Raw genomic sequence first — 25,216 nt, 5'->3', positions numbered from 1 at the left:
GAGGATCGAACTCTCCACCTACAATTACGACATTAAGTATCGACCCGGGAAGCTCAACGAGCCTCCGGATGCCCTATCCCGCGGGACATGCGCCAGCGCGCAGATTGACCGATTGAAAGTCATCCACAATGACCTCTGCCACCCGGGGGTCACCCGGCTCGCCCACTACATCAGGGCCCGAAACTTGCCTTTCTCCAACGAGGAGGTAAAAGCGGTCACCAGGGACTGCCCGATCTGTGCGGAGTGCAAACCGCACTTCTATAGACCAGACAGGGCCCACCTGGTCAAGGCTTCTAGGCCCTTTGAACGCCTCGCGATTGATTTCAAAGGGCCACTCCCCTCAACTAACAAGAACGTTTACTTTCTAAACGTCATAGATGAGTTCTCCCGTTTCCCATTCGCTATCCCGTGCCCCGACATGACCTCCCACACAGTCATTAGGGCCCTGCATAGCATCTTCACCCTGTTTGGTTTCCCCAGCTACGTGCACAGCGACCGGGGTTCGTCCTTCATGAGCGATGAGCTGCGTCAGTACCTGCTCGACAAGGGCATCGCCTCGAGTAGGACTACCAGCTACAACCCCAGGGGGAACGGGCAGGTGGAGAGGGAGAACATGGGCAGCATGGTAGCATAGTGGTTAGCATAAATGCTTCACAGCTCCAGGGTCCCAGGTTCGGTTCCCGGCTGGGTCACTGTCTGTGCGGAGTCTGCACATCCTCCCCGTGTGTGTGTGGGTTTCCTCCGGGTGCTCCGGTTTCCTCCCACAGTCCAAAGATGTGCGGGTTAGGTGGATTGGCCATGCTAAATTGCCCATAGTGTCCTAAAAAGTAGGGGGGGGTTGTTGGGTTACGGGTATAGGGTGGATACGTGGGTTTGAGTAGGGTGATCATTGCTCAGCACAAGATCGAGGGCTGAAGGGCCTGTTCTGTGCTGTACTGTTCTATGTCTATGTCTAACATGACGGTCTGGAAGACCGTCCTACTGAGCCTCCGGTCTAGAAAGCTCCAAGTCTCCCAGTGGCAGGAAGTCCTCCCAGACGCGCTCCACGCTATTAGGTCCCTTTTGTGCACAGCGACCAATCAGACCACTCACGAGAGGCTCTTCATTTTTTCCAGGGGCACTACCACGGGGGTCTCACTTCCGGCATGGCTGAGGACACCGGGCCCCGTACTCCTGAGGAAACACGTCAGGGCACACAAAACCGACCCCCTCGTTGAGAAGGTGCGCCTGCTCCACTCCAACCCCCAGTACACATTCGTCGAGTTCCCTGACGGCCGTCAGGACACGGTATCCCTCCGGGATCTGGCACCCGCCGGATCCAGCGCCCCCTCTACCCCACAAAAGGACCCCTCACCCTACACCCCATGCTGCCGCCCCCTCGCGCTCCCGAGCCCACAAGCTCGCTCCATCAGTTCCACGCACCCACGCCGGCCAGCCCCCAGCGCCCCCAGTCCCCGGTCGAACAGGAACAGTATGAAGCTCGGACACAACCCTCCCTGGAGTCCGCCATCGTACCCCAGCACACAACACCCATCCAGCCACCGCAAGAGGCTGCAACCCCGGTGCTCCGCAGATCACAGCGGACAGTTCGACCACCGGACAGACTGACTTTGTAGACCACCACCCCCGCCGGACTTGATTTTTTTGCAGGGGGTGAATGTGGTGAATGTAATATGATAATTCACCCTATGTCTTTGTAAGCGCAGTAGCGTTATCCAACCACTAGGAGGAGTAGCTCTGGGAATGCTCAGGAGCTTGTACAGGGCTCCACCCTTGGCTCCGCCCATGACTCCTCCCCCTAGTTCATCAATGGGTAACAGGCTGGCTTTGAAGTAAGTTGATTAAAGCCTAGATTCATATCGGAAACACGTGTCTGGTGAATTGATGGTTCCATTACCTGTCCTGGGAGTGTTTGATGGGGACAGTGTAGAGGGAGCTTTACTCTGTATCTAACCCCGTGCTGTACCTGTCCTGGGTGTGTTTGATGGGGACAGTGTAGAGGGAGCTTTACTCTGTATCTAACCCCGTGCTGTGCCTGTCCTGGGAGTGTTTGATGGGGACAGTGTAGAGGGAGCTTTACTCTGTATCTAACCCCGTGCTGTACCTGTCCTGGGAGTGTTTGATGGGGACAGTGTAGAGGGAGCTTTACTCTGTATCTAACCCCGTGCTGTACCTGCCCTGGGAGTGTTTGATGGGGACAGTGTAGAGGGAGCTTTACTCTGTATCTATCCCCGTGCTGTACCTACGCTGGGAGTGTTTGATGGGGACAGTGTAGAGGGAGCTTTACTCTGTATCTAACCCCGTGCTGTACCTGCCCTGGGAGTGTTTGATGGGGACAGTGTAGTGGGAGCTTTACTCTGTATCTAACCCCGTGCTGTACCTGTCCTGGGAGTGTTTGATGGGGACAGTGTAGTGGGAGCTTTACTCTGTATCTAACCCCGTGGCTGTACCTGTCCTGGGAGTGTTTGATGGGGACAGTATAGAGGGAGCTTTACTCTGTATCTAACCCCGTGCTGTACCTGTCCTGGGAGTGTTTGATGGGGACAGTATAGAGGGAGCTTTACTCTGTATCTAACCCCGTGCTGTACCTGTCCTGGGAGTGTTTGATGGGGACAGTGTAAAGGGAGCTTTACTCTGTATCTAACCCCGTGCTGTACCTGTCCTGGGAGTGTTTGATGGGGATAGTGTACAGGGAGCTTTACCCTGTATCTAACCCCGTGCTGTACCTTCCTGTTTATTTTTTCTACATGGCTGATTTTCTTGCTCCTGAATCTCTCCCTTCATTGATTATCTGTCTCAATTACTAGGGGTCATAGGTTTAAGGTGTGAGGAGCAGAGTTTAGAGGAGATGTACGAGGTAAATATTTTTACATAGAGGCTAGTGGATGCCTGGAACTCGCTGCTGGAGGAGGTGGTGGAAGCAGATACGATAGTGACGTTTAAGGGGCATCTTGACAAATATATGAATAGGATGGGAATAGAGGGATATGGACCGTGGAAGTGTAAAAGGTTTTAGGTAAGACGGGCATTATGATTGGTGCAGGCTTGGAGGGCCGTAGGGCCTGTTCCTGTGCTGTACTTTTCTTTGTTCTTTGCTCCATCTCTGATTCTCTGTCTCTTCTTCCCTGTAGCTGGGTGTGGTGACAACTGAAGGTGGTCGTGTGGAAGGAACCAATAAACGAGATGGGTTTTTCGCCTCTGTGGATATTTTCAAAGGGATTCCATTTGCTGCACCTCCGAAACGATTTGAGAAAGCGGGAACCCATCCCGGATGGGCCGGTAAGTCATTCCCTTTCCCTTATTTGCTTGTGTCTTCAATTAAAAACGGACAGAGAACACTGCAGCCTGTCCTCTGAAGTAGCCAATCGCAGGAGATTAGACAGGTACTGAGTAGGTGTCAGGGAAACGAGAAAATCAGAGTTATCCCGAACACTCTTCAACTCAGTGAGTGGGTTTGTAACTCAGTCGGTTGAACTTTCACCCCGGAGTCAGATGACTGCCTGTTCAATTCCCAGCCCAGTGACCTGCGCACACAATCCAGCTAAATCCACACTCCAGACGTCAGACATAATCCTGGCTGACTATGCTGCTGGAGAGACTGCCCCATTGTCAAAGGTGCCATTGTTTTGGTCGTGATGTTGAACCAAGATGCCCTCTCGGGTGGATTTTGAAGATGCCCCTGTCATAATTTAGCCAAAGGGCAGAGAAGTTGTGGTGTGCCAGCCACTATTTGTCCATTTCTACCCTCCTTCCGACAGGGAATACAGTTCAAAAACGCATCAATGGCTGGAAAGTGCCTTGGGACATCTTGAGGTCAGACAAGCATTATTTTAATATACATTTAGAGCATCCAATTAATTTTTTTTCCAATTAAGGGGCAATTTAGCGTGGCCAATCCACCTACCCTGCACATGTTTGGGTTGTGGGGGTGAAACCCACGCAAACACGGGGAGAATGTGCAAACTCCACACGGACAGTGACCCAGGGCCGGAATCGAACCTGGGACCTCAGCGCCGTGAGGCAACCGTGCTAACCACTGTGCCGCCTTGCTGCCCAAGGTCAGACAAACATACGAATTAGGAGCAGGAGAAGGCCACTCGGCCCCTCGAGTCTGCTCCGCCATTCAATAAGCTCATGTCTGATCTGATTGTGACCTGAACCCCACCTTTCACCCCCAATAACCTTTCACCCCCTCGTTAATCAGGAATCTATCCAGCTCTGCCTTAAAAATATTCACTGATTCTGCGTCCACTAGCTTCTGAGGAAAGGAGTTCCAGAGACCCTCGACCCTCTGAGAAAAAAATTCTCACCTGTCATAAATGGGTGACGCTCATTTTTAAACAGTGCCCCACCCACCCCTCGGTTCTAGATTCTTCCACAAGAGGAAACACCCTCTCCACACCCACACCCACCCTGTCAATACCCCTCCGGATCTTAAAGGTTTCGCTCAAGTTGTCTCTTACTCTTCTAAACTCCAGTAGATACAAGTCTAGTGTCTCCAACCTTCCCTCATCAGACAACCCGCCCGTTCCAGGTATTAGTTTGGTAAACCTTCTCTGAACTGTTTCTAACACATTTACATCTTTCCGTAAATAAGGAGGCCAAAGGGCAGCACGGTGGCGCAGTGGGTTAGCCCTGCAGCCTCACGGCGCTGAGGTCCCAGGTTCGATCCCGGCTCTGGGTCACTGCCCGTGCGGAGTTTGCACATTCTCCCCGTGTCTGCGTGGGTCTCACCCCCACAACCCAAAGATGTGCAGGTTAGGTGGATTGGCCACGCTAAATTGCCCCTTGATTGGAAAGAATTAATTGGGTACTCTAAACTTATTATTAAAAAAAATAAGGAGTCAATACTGATCACAATACTCCAGATGTGGTCTCCCCAATGTCCTGTACAACTGAAGCAGAACCTCCCAACCTTTGTAACCTAATTCCCCTCACAATGAATTAGAACATTCTGTTAGCTTTTTGTGAAAGGTTTTATGTGAATGCAAGATCTCTCTTTCCCTTGACAAAAAGGACAAAGCTCCCCCTGTCACATTGAGCCAATGCACTGACGAGCCTCACAGCGTCGATTGGACCCAGACCCGATCCCCACTCTGTTACCAAGACTGTTAATCTCCACTGGGCCGGGAAGAGCAAGAACCAGGCAAGTTTGTTACCCCTGATTTCAGGCCAGTGATCCCACCTGGAAAGTGTGAGTGCAGATTTGGGGGGGGAGGGGTTACACAGCCCGGTCTCTCATGTTGTCGCTCCTGTGTAATACTTGGTTTTATTACGTTAAAGGTGCTGTATAAATCTAAGTTGTTGTTGTAGTTGTCCACATTCTGGCTGCAAGCCATTCTGGATTCTGCGCCTACCATTCTCCGGAATTTCACGTCGTGACAACCCTCTGCAGATCAAACCGAGACATTTCCTGGCCTTACCTGGATAAGAGCAGCCAACAGCAGAATCATTCTACAGCTACTTGCATTCCTGCCTCGCCTTTCACGCAGCTAAATGTCCCAAGGTGCTTCACAGGAGTGCAAACGAGACAATCCTTAACCCTTCAAGTTGTATTTAAGTGCGTGGTATGCTCTTACAATAACTGACCCCAACTCCTCCTCCCCCCCCCCCCACCCCCCACCCCCCCCCCCCCACCCCCCCACCCCACCACCACCACCACCACCATCCCACTCAATCAGACCTGCCCCAATCAAAGACAAAATACTGCAGATGCTGGAAAGGTGAAACAAAAACAGACATTGCTGGAAATGCTCAGCAAGCCAGGCAGCATCTGTGGGGAGAGAAACAGCGTCAATGTTTCTAGTCAATGACCTTTCGCCAGACGTGTTCAAATCAGGATGGCACGATGACGCAGTGGTTAGCACTGCTGCCTCACGGCGCCGAGGACCCGGGTTCGATCCGGGTCACTGTCTGCGTGGAGTTTGCACATTCTCCCCGTGTCTGCGTGGGTTTCGCCCCCACAACCCAAAGGTGTGCAGGGTAGGTGAACAAAGAACAAAGAAAAGTACAGCACGGGATCAGGCCCTCCACGCCTGCACCGACCATGCTGCCCGACTAAACGAAAATCTTCTACACTTCCGGGTTCCGTATCCCTCTATTCCCAACCCAGGTGGATTGGCCAGGCTAAATTGCCCCTTAATTGGAAAGAAAGAATTGGGTACTCTAAATTTATTCTAAAAAAAAAAGAGTTGTTCAAATCAAATTTGCTGTATGCGCGGCCATCGTGTGTTTGTTCTGGACTGGGTCACATTAACCCTAAAATGCAACAGTGACAAGACTTCAAAAGTATGGGTATTCTAAATTTATTTTTAAAAGTACATCATTGTCTGTGAACTGCCTCGGGCTTGTCAAAGGCGTGACATAAATGCAAGTTTTTCCTTCTTTCTACTAACCCCATGTGCTTGTGTTCATCCCCAGATATTCTGAAAGCCAAGGGTTTCAAACCCAGATGTTTGCAGACCACCTTGACGCAGGATGCTGTCTTTGGGAGCGAAGATTGTCTTTACCTGAACATCTGGGTCCCTCATGGGAGAAAAGGTACAAAACAGCAGCAAAAAGTGAAGCACATCTTTTTTTAATAAATTTGGCGCACCCAATTCATTCTTTCCAATTAAGGGGCAGTTTAGTGTGGCCAATTCACCTATCCTGCACATCTTTGGGTTGTGGGGGTGAAACCCACGCAGACACGGGGATAATGTGCAAACTCCACGCGGACAGTGACCCAGAGCCGGGATCGAACCTGGGACCTCGGCGCCGAGACGCAGCAGGGCTAACCCACTGCGCCACCGTGCTGCCCTAAAAGTGAAGCACATCTTAAACTGAACAGCTGTCTGACGCTCCTGGTGATGGTCTGTTACAGTTCACTCCGAGTCCATACGTGTTACAGTCGGGAGCTGTGGTTGGTGATGGTCGGAGCTCCAACATCCACCCGGTCCGGGCTGAACTGGAATCTCTCCTCACTGAAGGATTTGAAACCTGTACAGCCACGTTCTGAAGACACCTTCCTTGGCCATCAAGCCCTAGGTGGGTTCTGTGGAGAACCACGTTCCACTGTTACTCACTGCGGTATAGGGGCTGTTTAGCACAGGGCTAAATCTACTTGTGACAATAAGCGATTTTCATTTCATATATATATTCACTGTTATTGTTTGTTCCATTGTTACTTACTGTTGTTGTTGTTGTTGCTTCTGTACCTGCCCAGGGAGTGTTTGATGGGGAAAGTGTAGAGGGAGCTTTACTCTGTATCTAACCCCGTGCTGTACCTGCCCAGGGAGTGTTTGATGGGGACAGTGTAGAGGGAGCTTTACTCTGTATCTAACCCCGTGCTGTATCTGTCCTGGGAGTGTTTGATGGGGACAGTGTAGAGGGAGCTTTACTCTGTATCTAACCCCATGCTGTACCTGCCCAGGGAGTGTTTGATGGGGACAGTGTAGAGGGAGCTTTACTCTGTATCTAACCCCGTGCTGTACCTGTCCTGGGAGTGTTTGATTGGGACAGTGTAGAGGGAGCTTTACTCTGTATCTAACCCGTGCTGTACCTGTCCTGGGAGTGTTTGATGGGGACAGTGTAGAGGGAGCTTTACTCTGTATCTAACCCCGTGCTGTACCTGTCCTGGGAGTGTTTGATGGGGGACAGTGTAGAGGCAGCTTTACTCTGTATCTAACCCTGTGCTGTACCTGTCCTGGGAGGGTTTGATGGGGACAGTGTAGAGGGAGCTTTACTCTGTATCTAACCCCGTGCTGTACCTGTCCTGGGAGTGTTTGATGGGGAAAGTGTAGAGGGAGCTTTACTCTGTATCCAACCCTGTGCTGTACCTGTCCTGGGAGTGGTTGTGGGTGATGAGCCATCAAATGCACGAGAGACGAGTTGCTTTACAAAAGTTAGGCTTTAATAAGCTAGAACTTAGCCCTGCGGTTGTCTACAATAAAATAGACGACCGCCGGGTGTTTCGACTATTTATACTTCGGTAAGGAGGCGTGGTTAACTCAGCCTCTCAACCAATCGGAGAGCAGTCACATGGCTGGTCAGGGCCAATGGTAAGTCGGTGTTCTGCACCAATGGCGGACAGCTATGCAAATCATATCACCACAATGGGGACAGTGTAGAGGGAGCTTTACTCTGTATCTAACCCTGTGCTGTACCTGTCCTGGGAGTGTTTGATGGGGACAGTGTAGAGGGAGCTTTACTCTGTATCTAACCCCGTGCTGTACCTGTCCTGGGAGTGTTTGATGGTGACAGTGTAGAGGGAGCTTTACTCTGTATCTAACCCCGTGCTGTACCTGTCCTGGGAGTGTTTGATGGGGACAGTGTAGAGGGAGCTTTACTCTGTATCTAACCCCGTGCTGTACCTGTCCTGGCAGTGTTTGATGGGGACAGTGTAGAGGGAGCTTTACTCTGTATCTAACCCCGTGCTGTACCTGTCCTGGCAGTGTTTGATGGGGACAGTGTAGAGGGAGCTTTACTCTGTATCTAACCCCGTGCTGTACCTGTCCTGGGAGTGGTTGATGGGGACAGTGTAGAGGGAGCTTTACTCTGTATCTAGCCCCGTCCTGTACCTGTCCTGGGAGTGTTTGATGGGGACAGTGTAGAGGGAGCTTTACTCTGTATCTAACCCCGTGCTGTACCTGTCCTGGGAGTGTTTGACGGGGAAAGTGTAGAGGGAGCTTTACTCTGTATCTAACCCCGTGCTGTACCTGTCCTGGGAGTGTTTGATGGGGACAGTGTAGAGGGAGCTTTACTCTGTATCTAACCCCGTGCTGTACCTGTCCTGGGAGTGTTTGATGGGGACAGTGTAGAGGGAGCTTTACTCTGTACCTAACCCCGTGCTGTACCTGCCCTGGGAGTGTTTGATGTTGACACAGGTTAGACTATATACCACTAACATTCCTCTCAGAAGAAAATTCAGTGCAAGCAAGGTAAAGCAAAGGTACAAGTGAAGAGGATCTTTGAGCTTATTTGCAAACATCAATACTTCTAATCATCTGTTGTGGTCCTGGTTTTAATCTGATTGTCAGGGTGCAGTGAATAAAATAAAATAAAAACAGAAATTACTGGAAAAACTCAGCATGTCAGGCAGGTTCTGTGAGGAGAGGAACAGAGTTAACCTTTCAGATTGATGACCTTTTGTATGACCGGATGTCATCGAGCTGACACATTAATCTGCTTCTCTCTCCAGTTTGCTGCCTGACCTGCTGAACCTTTGCAGTGTTTCTAGTTTCAATTTTAAGATTTCCAGCATTGGCTCTCTTTTGCTTTAGTAACAACGTACAAACTGCTTCTCCACCCCCCCCCCCCCCCCCCCCCCCCCCCCCCCCCCCCCGTCCCCCCAGTGTCCAGCAACCTGCCTGTCATGGTCTGGATCTTCGGAGGAGGTTTCTTGATGGGAGCCGGACATGGTGCCAACTTTCTGAACAATTACCTGTACGATGGAAGAGAGATCGCCTCTCGCGGCAAAGTGATCGTTGTCACCTTCAACTATCGAGTCGGCCCATTGGGCTTCCTGAGCACAGGGGATAGCAATGCACCAGGTTAGTGCCAGAGCCCCTGAACTTTTAAAAAATAAATTTTGAGTACCTAATTCTTTTTTTTCCAATTAAGGGGCAATTTAGCGTGGCCAATCCACCTACCCTGCACACCTTTGGGATGTGGGGGCGAAACCCACGCAGACACGCGGACAATGTGCAAACTCCACACGGACAGTGACCCAGAGCCGGGATCGAACCCGGGTCCTCGGAGCCGTGAGGCAGCAGTGCTAACCCACTGCACCACCGTGCTGTCCAGATCCCTTGAACTTAATTGAGTTCTTGGGACAAGTCAAAGAGGCAGCAGACGATAATTCCGGTGCAACAGAATTTGTCCGGTAGATAATTGAACAAAAATGCCTGCGATAGGCAACTCTAGACAATCCTCGCTCCTCGAAGTTGCCTGGATACAGATGATGTCGTCCTCGGTTCTCTTTGATATCCTATTGTCTCCGGCTCCTCCTCCCGTGTATCTGGGGTCCTCAGTGTATCGACAGGGTGACCAGAGTTTCAAAATCCAAAACTAGGACACATTGTAAAGCCATGGGAAGGTGGACATGCGTTGATTGACATGCTGGGTGACCAATGGTGCAAATCTGGGGGAGGGACAGTTGAAGGTAAGAGGTCATGTGATGGGCGGCACGGTGGCACAGTGGTTGGCACTGCTGCCTCACCAGGGACCCCAGTTCAATTCCGGCCTTGGGTGAGTGGAGTTTGGGTCCGTGTGGAGTTTGCACATTCTCTCCGCATCTGTGTGAGCGTTTCCTCCGGCTTCCTCCCACAGTCCGAAGATGTGCAGGTTAGGTGGATTGGCCTTGTTAAAGTTGCCCCTTAGTGCCCAAAGATGTGGAGGTAAGGTGGGGTTGCTGGGATAGGATGGGGGAGTGGCCTTGGTAAGGTGCACTTTTGGAGAGTCGGTGCAGACTCGATGGGCTGAATGGCCTCCTTCTGCACTGTAGGGATTCTATGGTTCTATGGACATCTTCCAGAGGCTGTTCAGCCAGACTCTGCGACCCTATTCTGTAGATTAATAGAAAGGCATCATCAGCAATGGGAACAATCAGTGCCAAATAGAGAAGACAATCCCTTGGAGTGGCCCAGGGGACAGTGAGGGGGGGTGACACCGGGCTCCTTCGTGCAGCGCAATTCAATGTGACGGGTGTTTTTCCCATGATTTTCCTGTGGATTTCCTCCCCTTAGGCCTGGTTCCCAGTTGACAGGCAGGAAAAGGTGAAAACCGGGACATTTGAACTATTTTGGGGAAATTGTTGGGACCTGGATATTTAATTCAAAACAGAAATGTTCCAGCAAAACTGGGGCACCTGGTCACCCTATCAGATACCTTCCTCGGGCCTCCCTATGAACAGCTTTGCACATCGCCCCTTGTCTACCTGTGACCTGACCACCTCACTCCCTTGACCACGTGTAGTTTGGCCGTCTCACCTCAGATTCACTGATAAACCTCCTGTGCTGTTTTCCACTGTAGTCAGAGGCTCCTGTGGAAATATTTTTTTTTGTTAGAAGCTCCTGAGGAAAGCGCAGACTTTCAAATTTTTGTTCACCCTTCAGTTTCCTTGTAGCAAACAATACAATCAAACATGATTACAATGAACTCGTCCACACATAATGCAGGCAGCTTATTAATCAGAACATCGTCATCAACAAAATGACGCAACATTTTTTCAATTTCTTACAATGGTGTACAATCCCTTTCCCTCATCACCTGCTCTGACCTCACTCACCGACCACGGCTCCCAGCGCATCAATACCACCATTTTTAAAGCAGATTCTCACATTCATTTTTCAAATCCCTCAATGGCCTCGTCCTCTCCCCCATCCCCGTGACCTCTTCACCCCCACGACTTTCCAAGATCTCCGCGCTGCTCCATTCCGGCCTGTGCACAACCCCGACTTTAATCTCTCCACCATCGGCAGGCTTTATTTCAACTGCCTGGGCCCCAAGCACTGGATCTTCCCTAAACCGTTCCACCTCTCTCACTCTCTTGCCTTCTTTGAGACAACCCTTATGTTTTGATGACCAGAAAGGCCATGGTAAATGGTTGATAGATCTCCCCATGGGGTCAATGGATGAGAATTACCCGACACATTTACTGAACAGTTAACAATTCTCCTACTTGAGTTTGACTCTCCTGCTAATCTTGCTATAGTAACTCAGTCTAACTAACCAGTCTGCTCTAAGCCATGCGGTGGGTGTGATGCTTCCCTGATCTGCCCCTGTCCTTCTCTCTGAGTGTCGTCTGTGGAAAGAGACCGAGCTTGCGTGCCCTGTCCTTATATATGGGTTGTGTAATGCCCCCTTGTGGTAGTGTCACCTCTGGGTGTCTTGACTGCCCATTGGTCGTGTCCTATTCTATGTGTTCATTAGCTGAATGTCTGCATGTCATTTCATCTCTGGTGCTCCCTCTAGTGTTTACTTAGTCGTAGTGTATTTACATTAACCCCTTGTTTATTTACAGTGATGCATATCACCACAAGTTACCCTATTGAGCGCGCAGAGGACATGTTCTAACAATCTCCTCACGTGGCTCAATGACAAATATTGTTTGAAAATCATCGCTCTGGAATACTCTAGGACAATTTACCACCTTAAAGAAACAATATAACTGCAAGTTGTTGTTGTAATGGTTACCAGGCAGACACGCGGTCAGTGATTAGAGTCACTGCATGCGGCTGGAATCGCAACCATAGCAGATCCCTGAAGGTGAGGGGATACCAACAGATAGCAATCATGGCAAAACTGAGGGCTTGAGATAGGAACACAAAAGGCTGGATGTAGACAGGAGCCTGGGCAACCTCTTAAGATGTTAATATTTCAGCTGGGACCACAATGCAGAATTCCCAGCAGCCAATCAGTAATCCAGTTTCCTCACTCAGATGGCTGGAGAAGATGAGTAAAATGCATTAACTCTTTCCCAAAGAAATGTTGACGTATTAACGACGCACCCCAAGGTTAATGTGCGAGTTGTCCAGCAATTTCAGGGGATTAAGAGATGGAGCTAGCATTCTGAATCCTCAGAAAGTGCTGGTCGATTTACACCATTCCAACATGTGCTTTTCACAAAAAGACAATACCATACTCTGTACTGTATTGTGTTCCCTGTGTCATACTGTGTTCCCTGTGTCACACTGTGTTCTCTGTGTCATACTGTGTTCTCTGTGTCATACTGTGTTCCCTGTGTCATACTGTGTTCCCTGTGTCACACTGTGTTCTCTGTGTCATACTGTGTTCTCTGTGTCATACTGTGTTCCCTGTGTCATACTGTGTTCTCTGTGTCATACTGTGTTCCCTGTGTCATACTATGTTCTCTGTGTCATACTGTGTTCCCTGTGTCATACTGTGTTCCCTGTGTCATACTGTGTTCCCTGTGTCATACTGTGTTCCCTGTGTCATACTGTGTTCCCTGTGTCATACTGTGTTCTCTGTGTCATACTGTGTTCTCTGTGCTGTACTGTGTTCTCTGTGCTATACTATGTTCTTTGTGTCATACTGTGTTCCCTGTGTCATACTGTGTTCCCTGTGTCATACTGTGTTCTCTGTGCTGTACTGTGTTCTCTGTGCTATACTGTATTCTCTGTGTCATACTGCGTTTTCTGTGTTATACTGTGTTCTCTGTGCCATACTGTGTTCTGTGTTATACTGCATCCTCTGTGTCATACTGTGTTCTCTGTGTCATATTGTGTTCTCTGTGTTATACTGTGTTCTCTGTGCTGTACTGTGTTCTCTGTGCTATACTGTATTCTCTGTGTCATACTGTGTTATCTGTGTTATACTGTGTTCTCTGTGCTCTACTGTATTGTGTTATACTGCATCCTCTGTGTCATACTGTGTTCTCTGTGTCATACTGTGTTCTCTGTGTTATACTGTGTCACACTGTGTTCTCTGTGCTATACTGTGTTCTCTGTGTCATACTGTGTTCTCCATGTTACACTGTGTTCTCTGTGCTATACTGTGTTCTCTGTGCTATACTGTGTTCTACGTGTCATACTGTGTTCTCTGTGTTATACTGTGTTCTCTGTGCTATACTGTGTTCTACGTGTCATACTGTGTTCTCTGTGTTATACTGTGTTCTCTGTGCTATACTGTGTTCTCTGTGCTATACTGTGTTCTACGTGTCATACTGTGTTCTCTGTGTTATACTGTGTTCTCTGTGCTATACTGTGTTCTACGTGTCATACTGTGTTCTCTGTGTCATACTGTGTTCTCTGTGTCATACTGTGTTCTCTGTGTTATAGTGTGTTCTTCTTGTCATACTGCGTTCTCTGTGTCATACTATGTTCTCTGTCCTATACTGTGTTCTCTGTGTCACACTGTGTTCTCTGTGCTATACTGTGTTCTTCTTGTCAAACTGTGTTCTCTGTGTCATACTGTGTTCTCTGTCCTATACTGTGTTCTTCGTGTCATACTGTGTTCTCTGTTTCATACTGTGTTCTGTGTGTCATACTGTGTTCTGTGTGTCATACTGTGTTCTGTGTGTCATACTGTGTTCTGTGTGTCATACTGTGTTCTCTGTGTTATAGTGTGTTCTGTGTGTCATACTGTGTTCTCTGTGCTATACTGTGTTCTCTGTGCTATACTGTGTTCTCTGTGCTATACTGTGTTCTCTGTGTTATACTGTGTTCTCTGTGTCACACTGCGTTCTCTGTGCTATACTGTGTTCTCTTTGTTACACTGTGTTCTCTGTGCTATACTGTGTTCTCTGTGCTATACTGTGTTCTCTGTGTTATACTGTGTTCTCTTTGTTACACTGTGTTCTCTGTGCTATACTGTGTTCTCTGTGTTATACTGTGTTCTCAGTGTCATACTGTGTTCTCTGTGTTATAGTGTGTTCTCTGTGTTATACTGTATTCTCTGTGTCATACTGTGTTCTCTCTGTCATACTGTGTTCTTCGTGTTATACTGTGTTCTCTGTGTCATACTGTGTTCTCTCTGTCATACTGTGTTCTCTGTGTCACACTGTTCTCTGTGTTATACTGTGTTCTCTGTGCTATACTGTGTTCCCTGTGTTATACTGTGTTCTCTGTGTTATAGTGTGTTCTCTGTGTTATACTGTGTTCTGTGTGTCGGACTGTTCTCTGTGTCACACTGTGTTCTCTGTGTCACACTGTGTTCTCTGTGCTATACTGTGTTCTCTGTGCTATACTGTGTTCTCTGTGTTATAGTGTGTTCTCTGTGTTATACTGTGTTCTGTGTGTCGGACTGTTCTCTGTGTTATACTGTGTTCTCTGTGTCACGCTGTGTTCTCTGTGCCATACTGTGTTCTCTGTGTTACACTGTGTTACACTGTGTTCTCTGTGTCACACTGTGTTCTCTGTGCTATACTGTGTTCTCTGTGTTATACTGTGTTCTCTGTGCTATACTGTGTTCTCTGTGTTATACTGTGTTCTCTGTGTTCTCTGTGTTATAGTGTATTCTCTGTGTTATACTGTGTTCTCTGTGTTATACTGTGTTCTCTGTGTGATACTGTGTTCTCTGTGTCATACTGTGTTCTCTGTGCTATACTGTGTTCTCTGTGCTATACTGTGTTCTCTGTGTTATACTGTGTTCTCTGTGTCACACTGTTCTCTGTGTCACACTGTGTTCTCTGTGTTATACTGTGTTCTCTGTGTTATAGTGTGTTCTCTGTGTTATACTGCGTTCTCTGTGTTATAGTGTGTTCTCTGTGTTATACTGCGTTCTCTGTGTTATAGTGTGTTCTCGGTGTTATACTGCGTTCTCTGTGTTATACTGTGTTCTCTCTGTTATACTGTGTTCTCTGTATTCTTTGTGTTGTAATGTTCTCTCCTTGTAATCTGCAGTTTTGTGTATGCTGTATTATTTGTCAGACTTGCTCATTATGATAAACAGGTAACCAAGGTATGTGGGACCAGCACATGGCCATCAGTTGGGTGAAGAGAAATATCGCTGCGTTTGGTGGGGACTCGAATAAAATCACCATCTTCGGAGAGTCAGCAGGAGCGGCAAGTGTCTCCCTCCAGGTAATTGTCGGGTGAGATGTTATCTTGCTAATGGATGATGTGGCGGGTTGGGTAAGGCCTGAGTTCCAGCCGTGACCTGCACTCCTCGCTCATCTGAAGTGGAGCTGCAGGGCTGGTGTTTCAATTAGATCTGGTGGCCCTGGTCAGAATAATAATAATAATAATCTTTTATTGTCACAGGTATAAAGTTACTGTGAAAAGCCCCTAGTCGCCACATTCCGGCGCCTGTTCGGATAAGCTGGTACGGGAATTGAACCGGCGTTGCTGCCCTGTTCTGCATTACAAACCAGCAGTGAGAGGGGAAATGACATTGGTCAGGGTTATAATTGTTCACCATTAATCACCCTCACTGGAATTCGGTGACAGGATCAGGTTTGCCTGTGATGGTTCAGATAGTTGAATAGCCAGCTAACACTCGGCTAAGGTTCAAAGCGAATTACTCATTCGACAAGATACTGGAGGAACGAAGGGTGTCCAGTGTGAGTGAGCTGTATGTCCAGGATGAGGTGATACTGTACCCACATCAGGAAGAGAATTCTTTTAGCACAGGAGAACATTGGTCCCCTCTACCTGTGTGAACTATAGGCATCCCTTCAGCGTTAATTTTATACTCAGTCCCATTTTCCTTCTGCAGCACACAGCAAGATCCCACAGCAGTAATGTGATCGTCTGGGTTTTATTCTGGTGTTGACTGAGAAATGAATATTGGTCAGTATGCCAGGGAGAACTCTCCTGCCCGCCTCCAGAATTTTCTGGGTTTATCTGATAGGGCAGCAGAGAGGCCTCTGTTTACCATTTCATCCGAAAGATGACCCCCTGCAACAGTGCGGCACCTCCCCCCTGTCCTGCACTGGAGACTCAGCCTTGACTTTCATGCTAAAGACTTGGGTTGGAAGTTGATTGTACGATTGTGGCGGTTATGCAACGCAGACACGGTGAAGCTGGAAATGCCACACTGATACTATCGCCCTTTTCCAAGGCTGATTTGTACAAGGTATCGAAGCCACTGCACCAACTCAAAGATACTTAATGTTGTGTCTTATGTACACATCACACTCAGACAAACTCTCTCCTCGATTAAAGACGTTCTTCAATGAGTGGATCCTTCAAGTTGAACCAATTGATATCTTTCTGATAACGTTTCTACTTTTTCTTTCACAGACCTTGTCACCGTATAATAAAGGTATAATAAAACGAGCAATTTCGCAGAGTGGGGTCGCTACATGTGCCTGGGCAGTTCAGAGAAACCCCATGCACTGGGCACAACAGGTCAGTACAGCTGCAGAAACAGAGATGACAGTAAATCGATTCCCCCCTCAGAAGTTTAGAATTGAGCAAATGGCAAATCGATGCGGGTTGAGTTGGAATTGGCTGGGGCAGTGTTCAAAGTGGAAATATTGGGTTTATTATCCTTGGTGAAGAACCTTATTGCTCCAAAAGACTGAGAGAGAGAGAGCGTGGCCTCTGACCTGTGAACTCCCAAGAGTGATTCTTGATCTGGACTGGACTTGGGGAAGAGGGGCTGGTTTGGGCCGATCAGGGTAGAGAGGCCCCCGGGACTGTTCTTGTGAGAAGCACCGTACCTCTCTGCCAGTTCAACTGCCACCTGGCAAGCGCCAGGTCCACAAGATATCAAACTGGCAAGGGTCTCCCATTGTCGCGCCCTGTGAGAATTCGGTGTGCTTCAATGAGATCACCTCTTATCCCCCTCGGCCAGTGGTGGGCATCCGGTGGCCCATCCGGTTTCCAAGTGCCGCCAGCGAGCAATTATGTGGACCGTTGCCCACGGTTTTTCCAACCGGTATGACTGAAGTATCCGCACGTAAAGAAAGGGTGAGTAAAGCGAGGTGCGTGCTGATTGTGACAATCATTCAGGAGAGCCGTGCGCTCATTCAGCATCCAATCCAAACACAGCTGTGATTCAATCAGCGCGTCCTGCAAATTCTCGACACGTTGGCGCAGGTATAACAAAATGACCCCATCCGGGGAAACCATCTATAGTTACAACACCAACTATAGGCTTGTTATAAGAAATGTTTTATCAATCATATCATAACAGAACTGTCATTAGCTTCAAATGGTACAAACAAAATAAATATTTGCACGTACCTTAAAGTACAAAAGTAACATTTAAGGACCGCAATCTCCCTTGGGAGATTGCGGTCCTTAAATGTTACTTTTATACTTTAAGGTACGTGCAAATATTTATTTTGTTTGTACCATTTGAAGCTAATGACAGTTCTATTATGATATGATTGATAAAACATTTCTTATAACAAGCCTCGATTTCAATCTTGAGGCACATTGAGATGAGGGCGGGTCACTCATGAGGCCCACTCACTGTAGCCACCTGGGGTGGCCACGCCCCGATTACAAAATGGACACTTTGCAAAGAATGCAGGGAAATTGGACAATGCTGAGAAAGCAAGCAGGAACAAGGTTTGTCTGTTGATTGGAGTTTGCAGCTCCCAGACAAGACCGATACTGCGAAGCCATTACCATACTAATGAGCCATCTCCGGGGACAAAAGGGTAACATTTAGGTAAACGATACTAAAGCAGACACCCCGGCGCCAGAGGAGACTAGAACAAAGCCGGCCAACAGCCACCTAGGGCTCGCCCAGCAATCAGGGCAGCCACCCCTTTATTGGAGGAAATCAATACCAATGATCAGGATACGGTCCAATTAATTGGGGCCAAGTTCAAGGCCCGCCCAAAAGCACGCGAAGCCCCCTTTGGGTGTAAGGAGAAGCCCCCAAGAGAGAATTGCCCCCTTGGTCTTGGCTCTCAGCGAGGAGAGACCTGCCTAGCAGCTGCACCAGAACAAGTAAATCCAAAGTCAACGCACGCTCCGAGACAGACGCTCCTAGCTACCATTCCGTACCAGCTCTACCCCAGCAGCCTCAGAACCGGACAGCGGCCATTGTTCCTCTGACTGAGTGGGCGCCCGAAGCTAAGTATAGGCTTTAGTAGTAGTGATAGTTTAGTTAGTAGAGTTTGTGCATGAGTATAATTAACTGTGTGTGTAAATAAATGAGCATTGATTTTGAACTTACTAACTGGTGTATCGAGTCTTTGATCAGTAGTCGGTTTTGAACCTTGTGGCGGTATCGAAAGGATACCTGGCCACTCTTGAGCAAACGTAATTAGAATTAATGAAGGCGATCATATTAACCGCCATAAACAGAGCCAATTAAAGAGAGAACACAACGAGCAACATCACCAGCCTCGGTTGCTCATTGCTGTTCTAAACTCCACAGAATGCTGGCCCACTCTCCCCAATCTGTCCTCATAAACCAATCCCGCTATCCGAGGGATCAGTCTGGTGAACCGTTACTGAACACCCTCGCTTACACATATATCCTTCCCGAGGTAAGGGGATTAAAAGTCTACACCACACTCCAGGTGCAGTCTCACGACACAATTGCAGAAAGACATCTTTACCCCTGTACTCAAATCATTTTGCAATAAAGGCCAATTACTTCCCTTATTGCCTGTTGCAACTGCATGCTAGCTTTCAGTGACCTGGACCTGGGTCTGGCTCTCTCGGATCGGGATTCAAACTCGGCCCAAACCTTTGGGGCATGGACACCAGCCTCTCCTTGGCAATAAAGGATGTTGTTGGAACAGAAGTCACTGAAATGTCCAGAACGTGACACAAAGTGGAAATCTTCCACAACCTCCAGGATGATTGATGCGGGAAATGAAAGTATTCCACAGAGTTTAGCTCCGAAGTACATTCTCAGGCTGAAGGGGGAGTGTTTGACCTGGGTCTGTTTGGTAAGGGGACTGTTTTCCGAAAGTGAGGCACCACTGGTGGGAATGATACTGATTGTGGCTGTTTCCCTGATCTTCAGCTTGCTCAGAAAGTCGGCTGTGCCAAAGATGACCCTGCTGCTATGGTGGCCTGTCTGAAGATCACAGATCCCAGAGCTGTCACTCTGGCCATCCCCCTGAAGCTCATAAACCTGGAATGTAAGATACACAAAGGGGATGATGTGAATGCTCCCGTTCGGGGACATGTGAACATATTTTCGTGGCAAAGATTTGGAAACCTGACGTATTGTAAACCTTTGGGCGGCAGGGTAGCACAGTGGTTAGCACGGCTGCCTCACAGCTCCAGGGACCAGGGTTCAATTCTGGCCTTGGGTCACAGTCTGTGCGGAGTCTGAACGTTCTCCCCGTGTGTGCGTGGGTTTCCTCCGGGTGCTCCGGTTCCCTCGCACAGTCCAATGGATGTGCAAGTTACATGGATTGGCCATGATAAATTACCCTTAGTGTCCAAAGGTTATGTGGGGTTACTGGGGGAGGGGTGGGGTGCTCTTTCGAAAAGTCAGCGCGGACTCGATGGGCCGAATGGCCTCTTTCTGCACTGTAGGGATTTGATGATGATCTTCAATAACATTCCTTGGTATTCCTTGGGGGGGGGGGGGGGGGGGGGGGGATACGATTTTGGGCCTAACTGGTCTCTGCTGTTGTTTGTGCCCCACAAAGCTCCCTTCTCACCCTGTCACATCTCTATCAGCCTAACCTTCCTCACGTATGTATCCAGCTTCCTCTTAAACACATTTATTTTATTGACCTCAACTACTCCATGTAGTAGTAGCGAGTTGCAGATTTTCACCATTCTTTGGGTAAGGAAGTGCTTTGACCCCCCCCCCCCTCCCCCCCTTCATCCTGTCTGCTCCGTGTTTGCTACTTATTTCCACCGTTTGCTCAAATACTTTGGGATGTCTCCCGGTGTGGGAAAGATCATTGGAAAGACCAAGTAGTCGTCGGGATTCCCCCGAGAGGCCACTGCCTCTTAAAGACGGGAAACACACCTGGCGGGAAAACTCCTGACGGGGCGGGAGGTCGCTGTCAGGCTGGGGATGAACATAGAAAATACAGCACAGAACAGGCCCTTCGGCCCACGATGTTGTGCGAGATTGTCCGAGATTAAGAACAAATTAATCTACACCCCCATCATTCTACCGTAATCCATGTACCTATCCAATAGCCGCTTGAAGGTCCCTAATGTTTCTGACTCAACTACTTCCACAGGCAGTGCATTCCATGCCCCACTACCCTCTGGGTAAAGAACCTACCTCTGACATCCCCCCTATATTTTCCACCATTCACCTTAAATTTATGTCCCCTTGTAATGGTTTGTTCCACCCGGGGGGAAAGTCTCTGACTGTCTATTCTATCTATTCCCCTGATCATCTTATAAACCTCTATCAAGTCGCCCCTCATCCTTCTCCGTTCTAATGAGAAAAGGCCTAGCACCCTCAACCTTTCCTTGTATGACCTACTCTCCATTCCAGGCAACATCCTGGTAAATCTCTTTTGCACCTTTTCCAAAGCTTCCACATCCTTCCTAAAATGAGGCGACCAGAACTGCACACAGTACTCCAAATGTGGCCTTACCAAGGTTTTGTACAGCTGCATCATTACCTCACGGCTCTTAAACTCAATCCCTCTGCTAATGAACGCTAGCACACCATAGGCCTTCTTCACAGCTCTATCCACTTGAGTGGCAACTTTCAAAGATCTATGAACATAGACCCCAAGATCTCTCTGCTCCTCCACATTGCCAAGAACCCTACCGTTAACCCTGTATTCCGCATTCATATTTGTCCTTCCAAAATGGACAACCTCACATTGTCAGGGCTAAACTCCATCTGCCACTTCTCAGCCCAGCTCTGCATCCTATCTATGTCTCTTTGCAGCCGACAACAGCCCTCCTCACTATCCACAACTCCACCAATCTTCGTACATATATATATATATATATATATATGATTTTTTTAAAAAACAGGTTAAAGGGATATTGGGAACAGGAAGAGATCAGGCACGATCTGATCAAATGGCAGAACAGGCTCTAAGGGCTGAATTGCCCTCTTCTGCGCCTAGTTCCCATGTTCCGAGGTTACAGGCTGGCCCTGGGAGGGGGGGGGGGGGGGGGGCAAAATATTCCAAAACTGATAGTTCACCTTGTTATTTTGCACCAAATGCAGAGAGTGGAAGCGACTGACTCCTTTTCTTTTTCCCCCTGTAGCTCCACTGGTATTCAACCTGATCTGGTCTCCAGTCATCGATGGGGACTTTATTCCTGATGAGCCAAAGAATCTCTACCACAACACGGCGGGGATCGATTACATCGCCGGTGTTAACAATATGGACGGACATTTGTTTGCAGGCTTGGATGTCCATTCAATCAATCAGGCTGGAAAGACCTACCCGTAAGGTCCACAGCTTCTTTCACTGAGTGTATTACGTTCTAATGTTGTTCATAGAAAAGTTACAGCACAGAAGGAGACCATTCAGCCCATCCTGTCCCTGCCAGCCCAAGGTGCCCTTTCCAATCCCACCTTCCTGCACCCTGTCTACAGCCCTGTAGTTTACAGCACTACAAATCCAGGGACCTTTCAAAAGAGTTCAGGGTCTCTGCCACCATCAACTCGGGCAGCGAATTGCAGAGTCTCACTACCCTCTGCATAAAAAAGTTCTTCTTCATGTCCCAACTGCATCTTCTGTCAGTTATCTTGGATCTATGTCCCTTCTTTTTTTAAAATAAATTTGGAGTAGCCAATTCATTTTTTCCAATTAAGGGGCAATTTAGCGCGGCCAATCCACCTACCCTTAACATCTTTGGGTTGTGGGGGTAAAACCCTCTCAAACACGGGGAGAATGTGCAAACTCCACACAGACAGTGACCCAGAGCCGGGATCGAACCTGGGACCTCAGCGCCGTGAGGCAGCAGGGCTAACCCACTCTATGTCCCTTCTTAAGGCATTTCTTCTCCTTCCCTGCGTATCTGCACCATAAACAATTTCTTTCCAAGACTAGATGGTCGGAGGACTGGCAGGAGATTTCTGGAGGCGATGTTTCTTCCCTCCTTTCAACCCAATTTGTGAAGTAGCAACTTACTGGTTTTTGTTGTTACTATTCCACGCTATCCACTCGATGGCCTCCTGAGATGCTGAGTGAGAAATGAGGTGCTCCCCACAGCCGGTTTCAGTGGGCAGGTTGTTGTGAGTGAGACCTACAGCCACGGTTGCACTTTGTTATCCTCTCCCTGTTACACCAGAGCGGGAGAGTAGTTTCTCTACATGGGGGAGGCTGATGTAAAGAGTATGCAGGAACAGAGGGACCTGGGGGTTCCTGAGCATAGATCTTTGAAGGTAGCAGGAACTATTGAGAGAGCGGTCAGCAAAGTGTGGGAGAATTTGGGATTAATAAAAAAGAGGTATTGAGTACAAATGCTGGACATTTATAAAGCTCTGAGTGGGGCTTATCGCGAGCATTGTGCCCAGTCCTGGCCACCACACTTTAGGGAGGAGATGGGAAGATCTTTGAGAGGGTGCAGAGGAGATTTACCAGATGGTTCAAGAGCTGAGGGAATTTAGCTTGAAGGTTAGGTCAGAGAAGTTAGGGTTGTCCGAGGATTGAAGGGAGGTTAAGGGGAGATCTGATAGATTGAGAATATTATGACACATTTGTATAAGGTAGAAAAAGAAAGGCTGCTTCCATGGGTGGCAAGGTGGTTAGCACTGCTGCCTCACAGCGCCAGGGACCCCGGGTTTGATTCTGACTATGTGGAGTTTGCATGTTCTCCCCGTGTCTGCGTGGATTACCTCCGGGTGCTCCGGTTTCCTCCCACAGTCCAAAGATGTGCGGGTTAGGTAGATTGGCCATGTTAAATTGTCCCTCAATGTCTAAAAGATTAGGAGGGGTTACAAGGGAAGGTCCGAGGTAGGGTGCTCTTTCAGAAGGTTGGTGCAGACTCAATGGGCTGAATGGCCTCCTTCTGCACTGTAATTTTATAATTAGCTGATGTTACAAGGATTAAGGATACAGATTTAAGTTTCTTGGGGAAAAAGAATATCCTTGTGAACTTGGATGTTTTGTTTTAATATCTACAGGAGCGATCTGTATAACTTGATTCAAAATCTGACCATAGCCTCAGGTGAAAAAGGTGCCAATATAACATATGCGCAATACACGAAAGACTGGCCTGCCAATCCGAGTCAAGAGACCATTAAAAGGACAGTGGTGGCGCTGGAGACTGATGTCCTCTTCTTGGTCCCTACACAACTGGCTCTTGATCTTCACTCTCGACATGCTCAGTAAGTTATCTGACAGGTATTTCCACCTATTGTCATATCTTGTGTGTCTCCAAATGGTGAGACATTGCGTAGACGTGGCGATTATCAGACTGTACCACTATGTGAAGGAGAGGAGGATGTACCATTGGGCATGAGATCAACCCAGCACTCGTCCAATAACACAGAATACTCCTGGACCAATATCCCAACTACATACATCCACGGAATGATTCCATAAGACATAGGAGCAGAATTAGGCCACTCGGCCCATCGAGTCTGCTCTGCCATTCAATCATGGCTGCTATTTTTTCATCCCCATTCTCCTGCCTTCTCCCCATTTCCCCTGATCCTCTTATTAATCAAGAACCTATCTACCTCTGCCTTAAAGACACTCAGTGAGTTGGCCTCCACAGCCTTCTGCGGCAGAGTTCCACAGATTCAGCACCCTCTGGCTGAAAAAATTCCTCCTCATCTCTGTTTTAAAGGATGTCCCTTTAATCTGAGATGCTGTCCTCTGGTTCTAGTTTTTCCTACAAGTGGAAACATCCTCTCCACATCCACTCTATCCAGGCCTCGCAGTATCTTGTACGTTTCAATAAGATCCCCTCTCATCCTTCTAAACTCCAACGAGTACAGACCCAGAGTCCTCAACCGTTCCTCATACAACAATTTCTTCATTCCAGGGATCATTCTTGTGAACCTCCTCTGGACCCTTTCCAAGGCCCAGCACATCCTTCCATAGATACGGAGCCCAAAACTGCTCACAATACTCCAACTGGGGTCTGACCAGAGCCTTATACAGCCTCAGAAGTACATCCCTGGTCTTGTATTCTAGCCCCCTTGACATGAATGCTAACATTGCCTTTGCCTTCCTAACTGCTGACTGAACCTACACATTAACCTTAAGAGAATCGTGAACAAGGACTCCCAAGTCCCTTTGTGCTACTGCTTTCCGAAGCATTTCCCCATTTAGAAAATAGTCTATGCCTAGATTCCTCCTTCCAAAGTGCATAACCTCACACTTTTCCACATTGTATTTCATTTGCCACTTCATTGCCCACTCTCCTAGCTTGGCCAAGTCCTTCTGCAGCCCCCCCCTTGCTTCCTCTACAGATCTCTGTATCATCTGCAAGCTGAGCAACAATGCCTTCAGTTCCTTCTCCCAGATCTCATCTTAAATAACAGACTTGAAAATCTTACCAATGACCGAAGTCAGGCTAACCAGCCTATGATTTCCCGTCTTCTGCCTCCCTCCCTTCTTAAACAGTGGTGCTACATTAGCCACTTTCCAGTCCTCTGGGACCCTTCCTGCCTCCAATGATTCTGGAAAGATCACCACTAATGCCTCCACAATTTCCTCAGCTCTTTTAGGACCCTGGGGTGTAGTCCATCCGGTCCAGGTGACTTATCCACCTTCAGACCTTTCAGTTTCCCCAGAACCTTCTCCTTAGTGATGGTCACTGCACTCACCTCTGTCCCCTGGTTCTCCTGGAGCTCGGGCATCCCACTGGTGACTTCCACCAGGAAGACTGATGCAAAGTAACTATTCAGTTTGTCTGCCATGTTTTTGTTTCCTATTATTACTTCTCCAGCTACATTTTCCAGT

At 48.3% G+C, this 25,216-nt stretch overlaps 1 protein-coding gene across 1 annotated transcript in view; it reads left to right on the top strand.

The window, feature by feature from the left end:
* The window catches only part of LOC119955532 (bile salt-activated lipase-like), a 37,627-nt gene that overhangs the window by 8,071 nt on the left and 4,340 nt on the right, over nt 1-25,216 (top strand). Inside the window, exons 2-9 of the mRNA XM_038781805.1 lie at nt 3,132-3,279; nt 6,421-6,540; nt 9,333-9,530; nt 15,391-15,521; nt 16,683-16,790; nt 19,378-19,495; nt 21,561-21,744; nt 23,428-23,631. Coding sequence (XP_038637733.1) covers nt 3,132-3,279; nt 6,421-6,540; nt 9,333-9,530; nt 15,391-15,521; nt 16,683-16,790; nt 19,378-19,495; nt 21,561-21,744; nt 23,428-23,631 — 1,211 coding nt within the window. The remainder of the gene's footprint in view (nt 1-3,131; nt 3,280-6,420; nt 6,541-9,332; nt 9,531-15,390; nt 15,522-16,682; nt 16,791-19,377; nt 19,496-21,560; nt 21,745-23,427; nt 23,632-25,216) is intronic.

The sequence above is a fragment of the Scyliorhinus canicula genome, chromosome 21 (assembly GCF_902713615.1).
Source record: "Scyliorhinus canicula chromosome 21, sScyCan1.1, whole genome shotgun sequence".
In the NCBI taxonomy this organism is placed as follows: Eukaryota; Metazoa; Chordata; class Chondrichthyes; order Carcharhiniformes; family Scyliorhinidae; genus Scyliorhinus; species Scyliorhinus canicula.
The sequence above is the reverse complement of the archived record's forward strand: the minus strand, read 5'-3'. Positions and strand labels throughout refer to the sequence as shown.